The sequence below is a fragment of the Panthera onca genome, chromosome E1 (genome assembly GCF_046562875.1).
Source record: "Panthera onca isolate mPanOnc1 chromosome E1, mPanOnc1 haplotype 2, whole genome shotgun sequence".
NCBI lineage: Eukaryota > Metazoa > Chordata > Mammalia > Carnivora > Felidae > Panthera > Panthera onca.
This window is the reverse complement of record NC_138352.1, coordinates 43,594,700-43,609,331: the sequence shown is the minus strand read 5'-3', so window position 1 is coordinate 43,609,331 and position 14,632 is coordinate 43,594,700. Positions and strand designations below refer to the sequence as shown.

The 14,632-nt window shown below is 35.4% G+C and overlaps 1 protein-coding gene across 3 annotated transcripts in view; it reads left to right on the top strand.

Moving 5' to 3' along the window:
* Window positions 1-14,632, top strand: part of INTS2 (integrator complex subunit 2) — a 59,803-nt gene that overhangs the window by 10,081 nt on the left and 35,090 nt on the right. For all 3 annotated transcript variants that reach the window (XM_060646561.3, XM_060646560.3, XM_078437379.2), the window contains 7 exons: window positions 410-540; window positions 771-944; window positions 4,320-4,546; window positions 6,664-6,789; window positions 10,783-10,854; window positions 10,938-11,052; window positions 12,949-13,017. In XM_060646561.3, coding sequence (XP_060502544.1) covers window positions 410-540; window positions 771-944; window positions 4,320-4,546; window positions 6,664-6,789; window positions 10,783-10,854; window positions 10,938-11,052; window positions 12,949-13,017 — 914 coding nt within the window. The remainder of the gene's footprint in view (window positions 1-409; window positions 541-770; window positions 945-4,319; window positions 4,547-6,663; window positions 6,790-10,782; window positions 10,855-10,937; window positions 11,053-12,948; window positions 13,018-14,632) is intronic.

Genomic DNA, 14,632 nt, shown 5'->3' with positions numbered 1-14,632 from the left:
CTTTTAAGATTTTCTCTTTTCCACTGGTTTTCAGAAATTTGCTTATGATGGATCTCAATATTATTTCTTTGTGTTTATCCTGCTTGAAGTTTATTGAACTTCTGGTTTTATAGTTTTTATCAAATTCAGAAAAATTTCTTCAAATATATTTTTGTTTTCCATTCAGTTTTTCTTTCTGAGACCCTAATTATATTTGACTACTTGGTATTGCACCACAGGTCACTGTTCATTTTGTCTCTTTTCACTCTTTGCTTTATTTTGACCAGTTTCTTTTGCTATGCTTTCAAATTCCCTGATGATTTTCTTCTATAGTGTCTATTCCGCATAAATGATTAATTCAAAGACTGAAGACATTCTTTTTAACATTCTACTTAAAAGCTTAAAGTAATAGAGGGTATTAAATGTTCAGTTTGTAGGGGTCTCATAAAAAATGGAGAACGACAAGATGAGGAAAGTCTTGGAGGAAGGCGCAGGACAGATGCCCTACGCTTCTTATGTAAAATGAATCCTTCTCAGGCCCTCAAGGTCCGAGGCATGGTGGTAAGAGATATTATTTTTATAAGACAGAAGCCTTTGTATTATGACCAGGAACTTTCCCAAGATGATTTGAGAATCTTGTAGAGATTTGGAATTACTTTCCTTTCTGGGTTTTTGTGTTTTGTGATATGTCCTCCTCTAAACTTTAAAAGCTTTAAAACATCTAAACACTGAAGTGTCCCGGCTCTTTTCCTTATGAGATTGAGTTCAGTTTGTTTTCTTTGCTGTGTTAGGTAGAAGAATGTCACTTGCCAGGCCTTGGAGTGGCTTTGACATTGGATCATACTAAAAATGAAGCTAGTGAAGATGGAGTGAGTGACTTGGTTTGTTTTGTTAGTGGTTTGCTTCTTGGAACAAATGCAAAAGTCCGGACTTGGTTTGGAACTTTTATCCGAAATGGACAGCAGGTGAGATTAAAAATATTTATAGGCTAAAATTAGAACTACCCTACAACCCAGCAATTGCACTATTAGGCATTTATCCATGGGATACAGGTGTGCTGTTTCAAAGAGACACATGCACCCCCATGTTTATAGCAGCATTATCAACAATACCCGAAGTATGGAAAGAGCCCAAATGTCCATCGATGGATGAATGGATAAAAAAAAAATGTGGTGTGTGTATATATATATATATATGTGTGTGTGTGTGTGTGTACGCACACACACACACACACACACATATACATACAATGGAGTATTATTCGGCAATCAAAAAGAATGAAATCTTGCCATTTGCAACTACGTGGATGGAACTGGAGGGTATTATGCTAAGTGAAATTAGAGAAATTAGATAAAAATCATATGACTTCACTCATATGAGGACTTTAAGAGGCAAAACAGATGAACATAAGGGAAAGGAAACAAAAATAATATAAAAACAGGAGGGATACAAAACAGAAGAGACTCATAAATATGGAGAACAAAGTAAGGTTTACTGGAGGGGTTGTGGGAGGGAGGATGGGCTAAAAGGGTAAGGGGCACTAAGGAATCTACTCCTGAAATCATTGTTGCACTATATGCTAACTAATTTGGATGTAAATTTTAAAAAATAAAAAATAAAAAAATAATATTTATAGGCTAGGAATCAGGATATTTTGGCAACTAGTAAAAGAGGAAGAAACACTTTTAGAATGATGTCATTAGACCAGTGCTTCTCACACTTTTAGTCTTAGGACCTCCTGACATTTTAAATCACTGAAGGTACCAAAGGGCTTTTATTTATGTGCTTTTTATCTATTGATATTCATGATATTAGAAATAAAACTGAAGATTATGAAATACTTACCTAATTCTTTAAAAATGGCAAAAAAACTTTTTAATAATAACCCTATTAAATGTGAACATATTTTTAATGAAAAATAACCATATTAAAAAAAAAACTTAGTGAGAAGTGTTGTATTGTTTTATATGTTTGCAAATCTCTTTAATGTCTGGCTTAGTTGAACATTTGGAAAACTGTGTTGTACGCTTGTGAGAAAATGAGGGTAGAAAAGGCAAATAATGTTTAAGGAGATATTTTTAACCTCTGGACTCTGAAAGAGTTTTGGGAATCTCTAGGGTTCTGGGACAGATCCATGAGAATAGGTCATCAAAATAAGTTGTTATTATAGTCTATAATTTTAATATGTATCTTTTTTTATTATGGTAAAATATACATGATATAAAATTTACTGTTTTAATCATTTTTAAGTGTATAGTTCTGTGGCATTAATTACATTCACAATATATTGCAACCATCACCACTCTTCATTTTCAGCACTTTTTCATCATCTCTAACAGAAACTCTGTACCCATTAAACAATAATTCCCTATTTCTCCTTTCTTTCAGCCCCTGATAACTTCTTTCTACTTTCTGCCTCTATGAATTTGACTATTCTAGGTACCTCATATAAGTGGAGTCACACAATATTTCTCTTTTTAGGTTTGGCTTGTTCTATGTTTTCAAAGTCCATGCATGTTGTAGCATGAATCAGCATTTCTTTTTCAAGGCTGAATAATATTCCATTGTATGTACATACTACATTTTATTTTTTCATTCATCTATTGATGAATATATATTTTGCAACAGTTTTTAAGTTGCAAAATATTTCACTTTTTCAAAGAACATTTCATGGTAACTCTGAAAAGAATCCCTATGAAGGAATCTATGCAGACTGATTTTTATCTTGTTGATGTCAATGAATTAGACAGTAGCATATGTACTGCTTAGTCCTCCAGCCTATATATTTTTTAAGTTTATTTGTTGCTTTTGAGAGAGAGAGGGAAAGAGAGAATCCCAGGCAGGCTCCACACCATCATTGCAGAGTCCAGTGCAGGGTTCAAACTCACAAACTGTGAGATCATGACCAGAGCTGAAATTGAGTCAGATGCTTAAATGGCTAAGCCATCCAGGTGTTCCCACTAGCCTATTTTTTATGCTGCTGGCTCACCATACTTTTCTGTAGACAAGTTCTACTTTATTTCTAGCCCATTTGAGAACTAGTTTTAAGCCTTGATTTTTAAGGGGAAGTTAACATTTATTGCGTACCTTCTATATGCACTGTGTTAAGCACTTTGGTATGCTCCTCTTGTTTGTGATTGTCCTTTATGTGCAGTAAATTTTTCTTATTTGAAGCTAATGTTATTAAAGCAGGTTTATCATATTTTACTTAGAACCATTTTAAAAATAATAACTGACATCTGCCTAGTTCTTTACAATTTAGAACTGCTTTCATATGTGTTACCTTTGTTCATTCTTTCATCTATTTAACAGATACTGTATGCTTGCTATATGTCAGGCACAATGTTAGGCCCTGCCAAGTAATAGATGACTAAGATGTTATCCCTGCCTCAAGAACTATGAGGGTGATAGACTTATAAACTCCTCATTACAACAGCCCTGGAGTTAAATATTACTATTATTATTTTTTAGCATTTACTTATTTATTTTGAGAGAAAGAGAGAGAGAGACAGAGAGAGAGCGAGCCAGTGGGACAGGGGCAGAGAGAGAGGGAGAGAGAGAATCCCAGGCAGCCTCCACAGTGTCATGCAGAGCCCAATGCCAACTGTGAGATCATGACCTAAGCCAAAATCGAGTCAGATACTCAACCTGAGCCACCCATGCACCCCAGGAGTTAAATATTATTAATATTCATTTCCTTGTCATTAAGGACATTGGAGTTCAGAGAGTTAAGTGTACATAGTTAATAGCAAAGCTTTGTTTAAACCCAAGATGTCCTGTCTCCAAGATGTGAGCACTTTCTACTGTATTACATATGACTCTGTTAGTTAGTCATTATGTATTTGAAAGTATTTAAATGACATTTTACAGTTCAAATTGTCATTAACTTAGTGTTTTCTGTATAGCCAATCTGGATTAGTGTGAATAGAGTGTTCTTCAAATGAATCAGTGAATTTTCAGTTTTTAATCAGTGGGTTAAAATGAGATTCTACAGTTACAACAGGCTCTTCAAAAGGGTCAATTTCGGGGCGCCTGGGTGGCTCAGTCGGTTGAGCGTCCGACTTCGGCTCAGGTCACGATCTCGCGGTCCGTGAGTTCGAGCCCTGCGTTGGGCTCTGGGCTGATGGCTCAGAGCCTGGAGCCTGCTTCCGATTCTGTGTCTCCCTCTCTCTCTGCCCCTCCCCTGTTCATGCTCTGTCTCTCTCTGTCTCAAAAATAAATAAACGTTAAAAAAAAAAAAATTAAAAAAAAAAAGGGTCAATTTCAAGTGTTTAACTGGGGAGCTTTGTTTGAATGTCCTTTTGACTTGGTAAGTGCTCCATGCTCTATATTTTTTACAGAGAAAAAGAGAGACCAGTAGTTCTGTCCTTTGGCAAATGAGAAGGCAGCTTCTTCTGGAGTTGATGGGCATTCTTCCCACAGTAAGAAGTACCCGCATTGTGGAAGAAGCTGATGTGGAGATGGAGCCCAATGTGTCTGTGTATTCGGGGCTGAAAGAAGAGCATGTTGTGAAAGCCAGTGCACTCTTACGTCTGTACTGTGCTTTGATGGGGATCGCTGGACTCAAGTATTCAATAATTTGATATTTTACCTTTTTATTATTTTATTTTCTTGTTTTTAATTCCAAGAAAGTGAGCCAAAGGCCTTTTATTCAGAGGATTTGGGTTTTCTAATGGGCTTAGGTAGCAGGCTGGCTTATATCAAGAATGAAGTCCTTATATCAAAAACATTCCTAGGTGGGATGTATCCATCTATTTTTGTCAGATTGTAAATAGAATTATGTGAATATGGGAAGGGCCAGAGCAGTTTAAGAAATGTATGACTTTAACACAGCTTGACATGACTATAGTGAATGATCTGTGAGTGATGCTTTACCTAGCCCATGTAGCTAGTTGAAGTAAATCTCTCCTGTGTTTCCTTTCACAACTGAAATCATAAATTATTTAAAATCGATATATTGTGATTATATTTATTTATTTATTTTTAACATTTATTTATTTTTGAGAGACAGAGAGAGAGTATAAGCAGGGGAGGGGCAGAAAGAGAGGGAGACACAGAATTCGAAGCAGGCTCCAGGCTCTGAGCTGTCAGCACAGAGCCCAACGCGGGGCTTGAATTCACTAACCACGAGATCATGACCTGAGCTGAAGTCGGATGCTTAACCGACTGAGCCACCCGGCGCCCCAATATGTTGTGATTATTAAGCACAAGATTTCTTAGTTAGTCAATGCACTACATCCTTTTGAGTAATGTCCTCAATTGTTACATATACAGTCCTCACTTTGCATGTCTCTGATAAGTCTGGATTTCACTTACCACACTTAGTGTTGGCTTAGTTAAATAACACTGCTCCCTCAACAACTAATGTATCAGTTACTATGATACATTAGCCAAATAATTGTATAAAGTACAAACTTTGCTGAGAGCTCTTCAAGCCCAAGTCATTATGTAAATAACAGATGTACATCATGATCAGTGACTAATCACATCATGTCGTTTAAAGTTGTTGGCGACTGGTCACTGCCAATCTATTATTCGGTTGGTGAACATACAACAAAATGCATAGTTGAACTGTCACCTTGTCTCTCAGTGACACCTTGTCTCGTGTCATTTGAGGAAAATAATTGAAAGAAGGAATCGGCCAAGAAAGATGAAAATGTAGCGAAGAAACAAAAGGTGGTAACACTGAAAGTGACATTTGAACCAAACATAAATAGAAGAAATAGCTGACTGTGAAGATGTTAACACTGCTGCCATTTGAGAAACACTAGATATGTATCCCACGAACTTAGTAAAGGTGCCCTTGTCAACATGCATGAAGAAAGTCATTGTGGAAAAAGGATGAAGTCCCAGAGGAAGTGATGCTGGCAAAAATCTTCACCTTAAAGGATTTTTCATGACTGAACATAACAAAGAATAAAATGTTGGAATCAGATTCAAACTTAAAAAGGGCTATGACAATTCATCAAGGATTAAGAAAGAGGTTCACTCCACATTATGATACATAGAATGAAAAGAAGGCAAGGGCTATTCAAACTACTGACAAATTTTTTTTTACAAAGAAAACACTTTAATTCCCAGTGTTTGTAATATTTTCAATTACAGAGTGCTATGTAAAATATTACTTTGCTATTTTTTCCATTTCCCTATGTATTATGACTCAGAGGAGGTTTTTAATGTTTTGACGTTTTATGATATATTTTTTACACTTTTTTTTAAAGTTCATTTATTTTAGAGAGAAAATGTGAGTGAGAGTGAGCAGGGGAGGGGCAGAGAGAGAGAGAGAGAGGAAGAGAGAGAATCCCAAGCAGGCTCCACACTATCAGTGTGGAGTCCAATGCAGGGCCCCAACTCACAAACCATGAGATCATGACCTGAGCTGAAATCAAGAGTTGGATGCTTAACCGACTGAGCCTCCCAGGCACCCCTGAATGGTTATTTTTATGGTCCCATACTACTCTGCCGAGTGAGGATTGTGTGTATTTATATCTGAGGAAAAGCACTGGTTGTAAGTGCAACAGTTTTGCTTTTAATGACTTAAGATCTTAAAGACTTTATAAATATGAGGTATCTTTATAAAGATCAGAATTCATATCTGAAAAGTTAAACTGTTTGGGAAGCCCTTCTTCTTCCTTCCTCTCTCAACTAAGAAGAGTAAAGCCTAATAATATATTCATTTTTTAGACCAACTGAGGAAGAAGCTGAGCAATTACTGCAGTTGATGACAAGCCGTCCTCCTGCTACACCGGCTGGGGTTCGCTTTGTTTCGCTTTCCTTTTGTATGCTACTGGCCTTTTCTACACTTGTCAGGTACTTTACTATATAGGTTGCTCTATTTTCTGAAGGTCTGATTTTGTTTGCCTATTAAAATGCATGTATAGCATTAATTAGGAGTGTACTAAAAAAAATTGGTCTAGGGATGGACAGTGGTATTATCTTTTAGTAAATGGTGTCAATAGCATCAATTGTATGCCAGTTAAAGAGTCATAATAGTTCTTCAACATTTGTTAAGGCAAATTCCCTTACTTCCTGTTTCCCCTTCCCTCAGGCAACTTTCAGTTCTTTTAGTGGATTGTTTTGTTTTTTTACTTCCATATCTTTAAATACTGTGTTTGTATTTGCTATATTTTGATCTTGATTTTTCAATTTTAGGAATAATTGTTGATTTCCTACTGTGTATGAAAGATGAATAATTAGTTCTCCTTTCTTCTTTTCCCCCTAGCACATCTATATGTCCTTCCCATCTTCCCATTCTCCTAGTACAGTTATATTGCAATTTTGCTTTGGCAAATACTTAGTTGTTCATATAATACTATTGGGAGCTCAACCATGTAATAGATGATTATTTTTCTTCTGCAAAACTTGCTTTTTGCATTAATAATTATCCTGTATTTTGTTTTCATTTGTTCTTTATTCTTTGTACTTACATTAATGGAACCTCATACTCTCTGCCAATCTTAACCTCCTCCCAAGATATTTCCCAAAGCATTTCCAAGAATACCTCCCAAGGTATTTCTAAGGAAATCTCTCCTCCTAACTGGCTCCAGTCTGAACTGGTTACCTCTGCATCTGGTACACAGCTCTTATCCTGGAATTGCTCTTCATTATTATTTTCACAACTTGCTTCATGTCTCCTTTTTTGGATTTCCTGTTTCCTGCATCTCATATGTCCTTCTTTTAATTGTTTTCTCATTTTGCTTGTTTAGAATCGATATGTGGGAGGTCAGTTATTTTGAGACTGGGTATTTCTGACAATGTCTTAATTCTGACATGATTAAGTTTCATAGAGTTTAGAATTTGAAGCTGGAAGTAATTTCCTTTGAGAATTTTGAAAGTGTCATTCCATTGTCTTCTGACTTCCAGTGTTGCTGATGAGAAGTCTGATGACATTCTGATTCTTGTTTTTTGTGTAGCCTGTTTTTTTAAAAATATGGAAACATGGAGGATTAACTTTTTGTCCATAGAGTTTTGAAATTTTTTGGATGATAAGCCTTAGTGTGGGTCTGTTTTTGTCTGTTGTCGTAGATATTCATTAAACCCTTTCAACCTGGGAACTCATGTCCTTTAATCTAGGAAATTTTGTTAAGCTAATTTGTTGGTAATGTTCCAAATGGCTTTTTTTTTTTCTGTCCAAAACCTTCCCTTACTTAGATATTGGATTTCCTGAAATGATTATCTTATTTTCTTATCCTTTCCTGTTTTCCTTATCTTTGTCTTGTTCTCCTTTTTTAAAAAAACAGCTTTATTGAAAGACCATTCACATACCATAAAATTCACCCATTTTAAAGTTTATGATTTAATAGATTTACGTGTATTTACAAAGTTGTACAACCATCACCACAATCCAAATTTTAGAACGTTTTTCTCACTCTGAAAAGATACTGTTCATTCTACCTTCTAAGATTTTTTTTCAACTTTTAATCCTCTGTAGTTTTTGATATCTAAGAGTCTTGTTTGTTTTCTGGTTATTTCTTCTGTATAGTAGCTTCACAGTGGCATGCTTTCTCTGATACTAATCATAATGACTGAAGAGATTTTATTAGTACTGTTTCTTTTCTAAGTTTTTTTTTCCTGCTTTTTTTTGGTCTCTATTTTTCAAGTTAGAAAGTTTTTTCAAGGGTTTGATAAGTCTCTATTTTCTTCCTTCCTCCCTCCCTCCCTCCCTCCCTCCCTCCCTCCCTCCCTCCCTCCCTTCCTACGTTTTTCTTTCTTTCTTTCTTTCTTTCTTTCTTTCTTTCTTTCTTTCTTTCTTTCTTTTTCTTTCTTTCGTGGGCTCCATGCCCAGCATGGGGCTTGAACTCACAACCCAGATCAAGAGTCACGTGCTCTAATGACTGAGCCAGCCAGGCGCCCCAGGGGCTTGATAATTCTTGATTGTTTATATTTAAATACAAATATAAGTAGGAAAATAAATCAATAAATAAATATAAGTAAGAAACTGATAAGCAGATTAGAATCTTTTAATGTATAGGTAGCTCTTTGGGAAACTTATCATATTCTTAGAGGAGACTTTTGTCTTGTGTAGAGAGTAAAGGCCTGACAAGAAACCCATAAGCAAAGTTAAAAAATGAGGGTTAGGGAACTAAGCTTGTAGTTTAATCATTCACTTAATTCTCCTACATTTTGAACGGTGCTTCAGATATCCCTGGTTGTCCCTTAGTTCAAAGACACCTTCTTTTACCATCTCCAGAGCATAAATCTTCAGTCTTCTCTCTGCTGGGGGAGGGGGATTCATCTAATTGTGTAGAATGGAGGAGGTGATCTGGAGGTCTACTACTTATATAGACTGTTGACCTTTTTAATTTAGGCTGTGTCTTCACTCTTCCTCCTAGAACTGCCTGGAGCTGTCAGTTCCTAAGCTCTTTGGGGATTCTGTGGTATAAAGTGGATTGGCTTTTCCTTCCTGCCAGTTGAGTATTCTGCTTTCTTGCATCTGCTGAATCAGTTACCACTCTTCCATATGTTCTCTTGCTTCCAGTATTCTGTGTTGTTGTCCATCGTCATCATCATATGCATTTATGCCTTTTAGGAAAATCCCTTTAATGTAGTTTGGGGTTTTAGGAGGGTGTGAAATTAGGTAATAAAATGACGTGATTTCTCTTTTCCTGAAGTAATTTCTAAACATTATCTCTAATCTTCATTACTTTTAAAAGGTGGGTATTTTTACTTGTATTTTTGGATAGGAGAGCTAAAGTTCAGAAGGATCATTTACATTTCTTGTTTGAGATTAACAGAGAGAGGATTCCTACTGAGGTCTGCCATGCTCTAAAGGCTATTATCTTTCTACCACATAATACTGTCTTTTTTTAGAGCAATGATTTATGTAGAGTTGAGACTCACCTTTTAAATTTTCTTTACTTGGGTTATCAGGCTTTTCAGTTGCTTTTGTTTTATCCATTTATACCGCAATGAAGTAGAAGAAAATCAATGCAAATTATTTTCACAAGTCAAAGTTGACTTGTACCTTTCAATGTAAATCTAGGAATTCCCTTTTAAAAAGTCATTGTTGGTATGTTTTTATAATCATTTTTTATGTGTGATGAGCCCATGCCTCTTTTTTCTTTTTCTTTTTTTTTTGAATAGTGCTCTCTTATTTCTCTATAGTTTTGAGTTCTGCTCAAAATGTTTTTTACAAAAAGTTTTTTTTTTCATTTTATTTATTTGAAAGAGAGAGAGAGAGAGCACAAACAGGGGAGAGGGGCAGAGGAAGAGAGAGAGAATTTCAAGCAGGCTCCATGCTCAGCACAGAGCGTGACGTGGGGCTCAATCCCACAACTTAGGATCATGACCTGACCTGAAATCAAGAGTCAGACACTCAACAAACGGAAGCATCCAGGCACCCGTCTGCTCAAAATTTTTCAAAATTAAATTTTAATTACCTTGTTACTGATCTCATACTCAGTTTGTGACATTTGGTGATTGTTTTAACACTAGATTTTTTTCTATATGAAATATCAGCTGTTAATGCAGTTTTTCTAACATTTTAAATCCAAAAGGTCTTTGCTTTTCAAAAAATGTGAGGAAGTTCACTTTCTCCAACTTGTAAATGCAGTAATTAAAACTTTGAGAGGGTTTGACTGTTCACATTCATAAAGAAAAGCAAAGGCCCTTATTCTTCATCTCTGGAACTACTTCATTATTTCAGTGACAGGTAATAGCCATTTCAACAAGGAGTTAATTTAAATTGATATTTCAAAATAGCGAAGGAAAAAATACTATCTACTAAAAAATAATTCCAGAATGCTTTCTCATTCTTATGCTAGTATCTCTGATAAACCATTGACTTTTTCATGTTTTATATAGTACACCTGAACAGGAGCAGCTAATGGTAGTGTGGCTAAGTTGGATGATAAAAGAAGAAGCATATTTTGAAAGGTAAGGTGACTCCATTTGTTTCAGTTAGTAAGTTTTTCTTAACTTCTTTTTGGAAATTCATATTTTCTTTTTTGTTTCAACAGTACATCTGGCGTCTCTGCTTCTTTTGGGGAGATGTTGTTATTGGTTGCTATGTACTTTCATAGCAACCAGCTTAGTGCTATCATTGACTTGGTCTGTTCCACTTTGGGGATGAAGGTAATTTTCTTTTATCTTCTTTCTAAGGAAGGTGTTTCTAGGTGGGGCATTTTCTTGTAGTGTACAGTATATTTTGTTTCCATTTTGAAGTAATTTTAGTTTAATAGTTTGAAATTTTATCAGGAAAAAATATATGTTTTGAAAACATTTATTTACAAGAATAATAGATGTTCAATATAGAAAGCATGAGAATACACAAAGGAAGAATATAATTTCATTTTTCAAGATATCAAGGATACTACTGTTCACATCCTGGCGTCTATTCTTTCTTTACATTGATATATTTTTCAATCTTTCAATTTAAAGAACTTAACCAACATGTGATGACATATCCTCATATCAATATATATTCTAGGGTGCCTGGGTGGCTCAGTTGGTTGAGCGTCCGACTTCGGCTCAGGTCATGATCTTGCAGTTCACGAGTTTGAGCCCCGTGTCGGGCTCTGTGCTGATAGCTCAGAGCCTGGAGCCTGCTTCAGATTCTGTGTCTCCCCCTCTCTCTGCCCCTCCTCTGCTCACACTCTGTCTCTCCCTCTGTCTCAAAAATAAATAAAAACATTAAAAAAAAATTCTGATACAATATCATTTTTATTATGGACTGCATAGTAGTCCATCATATGGACCAATCAGGATTTTCTTAATGGATCCTTTATTTGCCATGTAGATTTCTTACTTTCTGAATAGTGCCTAGATGATTATCCTTATTTATGTAAATACATACATAGGTACTCATATATGTTTATCTTTAAACTTGTTTTTTAAGTAATCTCTGCACCCACCATGGGGCTTGAACTCACAGCCCCAAGATCAAGAGTTACATGCTTTACAGATTGAACCAGCCAGGTACCCCCTTTAAACAATTTTTGGATTATCTCCTTAGGAAAAAGTTCTAGAAGGCAGTTACTAACTAAAAAGAATATAATGATATTAATATAATTGCCAGATTATCTTACTGAAAGTTTATATCGGTTTAACTGTTCTCATTAGTGCATGAAAGTACCAGTTAACTGGACTCTCACCATCACTGGGTGTTACGATTCTTTTTCATCTTTACAAATTTGATTGATGAAAGATGGTTCCACTTACTTTGCATTTCATCGATTACTAGTGAAACTGTGTCTTTTGTGTTTTTTTAAAAGGTTTTTTGTATTAGTTTTTTAATGTTTATTTTTATTTTTGAGAGCAAGAGAGACAGACAGAATGTGAATGGGGCATGGGGGAGAGAGAGAGGGAAACACAATCTGGAGCAGGCTCCAGGCTCCAGGCTCCAAGCTGTCAGCACAGAGCCTGATGTGGGGTTCGAAACCACGAGCAGCGAGATCATGACCTGAGCCAAGGTTGGATGCTTAAGTGACTGAGCCACCCAGGCGCCCCAAAAGATATTTATTTTCACTTATTTTTTTAAGTAGGCTCCATGCCAATGTGGGGAGAGAACTCAAAACCCTGAGAGTAAGAGTCATATGCTGTACCGAATGAGCCAGCCAGGACCCCCAAAACTGTGTTTATTTTTAATTTATTTTTTAAATTTACATCTAAGTTAGTTAGTGTGCAGATACATATATTATATATTATATATATGTATGTATGTGTGTGTGTGTATGTATATATACATATTATATATATAATATGTATATATACTTATTCCCCAGAAAGGTAGCTATTTCACCTTCACTTATTGAATAATCCACTTCTTCCCACTTACTTGAAATGCTGATAGTAGTATTTACTAAGTACTTGTATATGATGAAAAACACACTTTAATGTTGGTTTGAGAAGCAACTTTAAAATAGAGTATTTGAACTTTAATTTTATATATCACAGTCATTTTAGATAATAAATTTATTAAAGTGTGCTTCATATATTTTTATGTGCTGAGAATTTTTTTGGTTGTTTTAGATTGTAATTAAGCCAAGCTCCTTGAGCAGGATGAAGACTATCTTCACACAGGAAATTTTTACTGAGCAGGTACTTCTTTTAACTTTATTCTTTAGGTACTTCTTTAATTTTGTTTTACAACATTCATTTGGGGAAAACTTGCATATCTCAGTTTAAGAGTATACTATAGTCCTTTAGTTTCCAATGATAGTTTATTTAATCTCTGAAACTTCTGTAAAGAATAATCCCATTTAAAGTTTACCTTTTTGAGAGAGAGAGAGGGAAGGGTGTGGAAAGGCAGAGAGAGAGTGAGAGGGAAAGAGAGAATCTCAGCAAGGAGCTGATGCGGGGCTCGATCCCACAACTGTGAGGTCATGACGTGATCTGAAATCAAGAGTGGGGGAGCACCAGGGTGGTTCAGTCGGTTGGGCAACTGACTTCAGCTCAGGTCATGATCTCACGGTTTGTGGGTACGAGCCCTGCGTCGGGCTCTGTGCTGACAGCTTGGAGCCTGGAGCCTGTTTCGGATTCTGTGTCTTCCTCTCTCTCTGCCCCTCCCCCACCAAAGCTCTGTCTCTGTCTCAAAAATAAACATTAAAAAAATAATAATAATGAAATCAAGAGTGGGTTGTTTAACCGACGGAGCCCCTCAGGCACCCCTAAAGTTTACTTTTAAAGTATATACTATATACAAATGTATGTTTTAAATTTATATATTTTGGAGATTTTGAGTAAATACTAAGAGTATGGTCTTAGATGTTGATGGTAAGGATCTCACATAGAGTAATCATTTGGATTTGTCAAGAGAAAAACAAAATATAGACCTGTTTAAACTTTTAGGCTGTAATGTTCATTTCTAACTAAATTATAAGCTAGAGTGTCTACATTCCTTATTCTTGTATTTATATGTTCTTATTTGGCCTTAGTTCTTTTGTCCATGGGCAATCTTAAGGATATTTTGTTTTTTTTTAGCGAGGAGACAATTCTGAAATTTAAAATTAATTCCCAGATTAATTTGTTAATGTAAACCTCAGATAACAAAGAACATACATGTCTTAAAAAATGAGATTCGAAAATACTCATGGATGCATAACTGTTGTTTATTTTAGGGTAATACTCTCATCCCTATACCAAACTCTCTTTTCTCTCCTCAATGTACATACACTCCCACGTACAGACACACATGGTACATAGGAGACTCATAAGTTATTTTTTATGTGTTTATTTGAACTGACTGGAAGATGACTTTGGGAAGGGTCTTTGAACAACCATTAGAGGTCTATGCATGACAGAATGAGAATGACAATAAAAATTCCTGTTTATGTCAATGTGATAATTTATATCATATATAAAGAATTTATATCACATATAAAGAACTGATACTTTATAATTGACATATGTTTTTCAAAGCACTTTTTCCCCCTCACAAAAACCTTTTGAGGCAGGTAAGACTATATTGTTCCATTTTATAGATGTGAAAATAGACTCCAAAGATATAATGACTTATGTAAAGTCACTGAGTCCAGATTTTATGATTCCAAATTTTAGATTTTTATTTTACCTTACTACATCACTGTCAACCTATCTATGCTTAAAAACAAATTTAAAAAATTAGAGTGCTTTACAAATTCCTAAATGTATGCTGCCTCATCATTCAGAAGTATTAATTACCATGTAATTAGTTTTTCTCATTCATTCCTAAGGA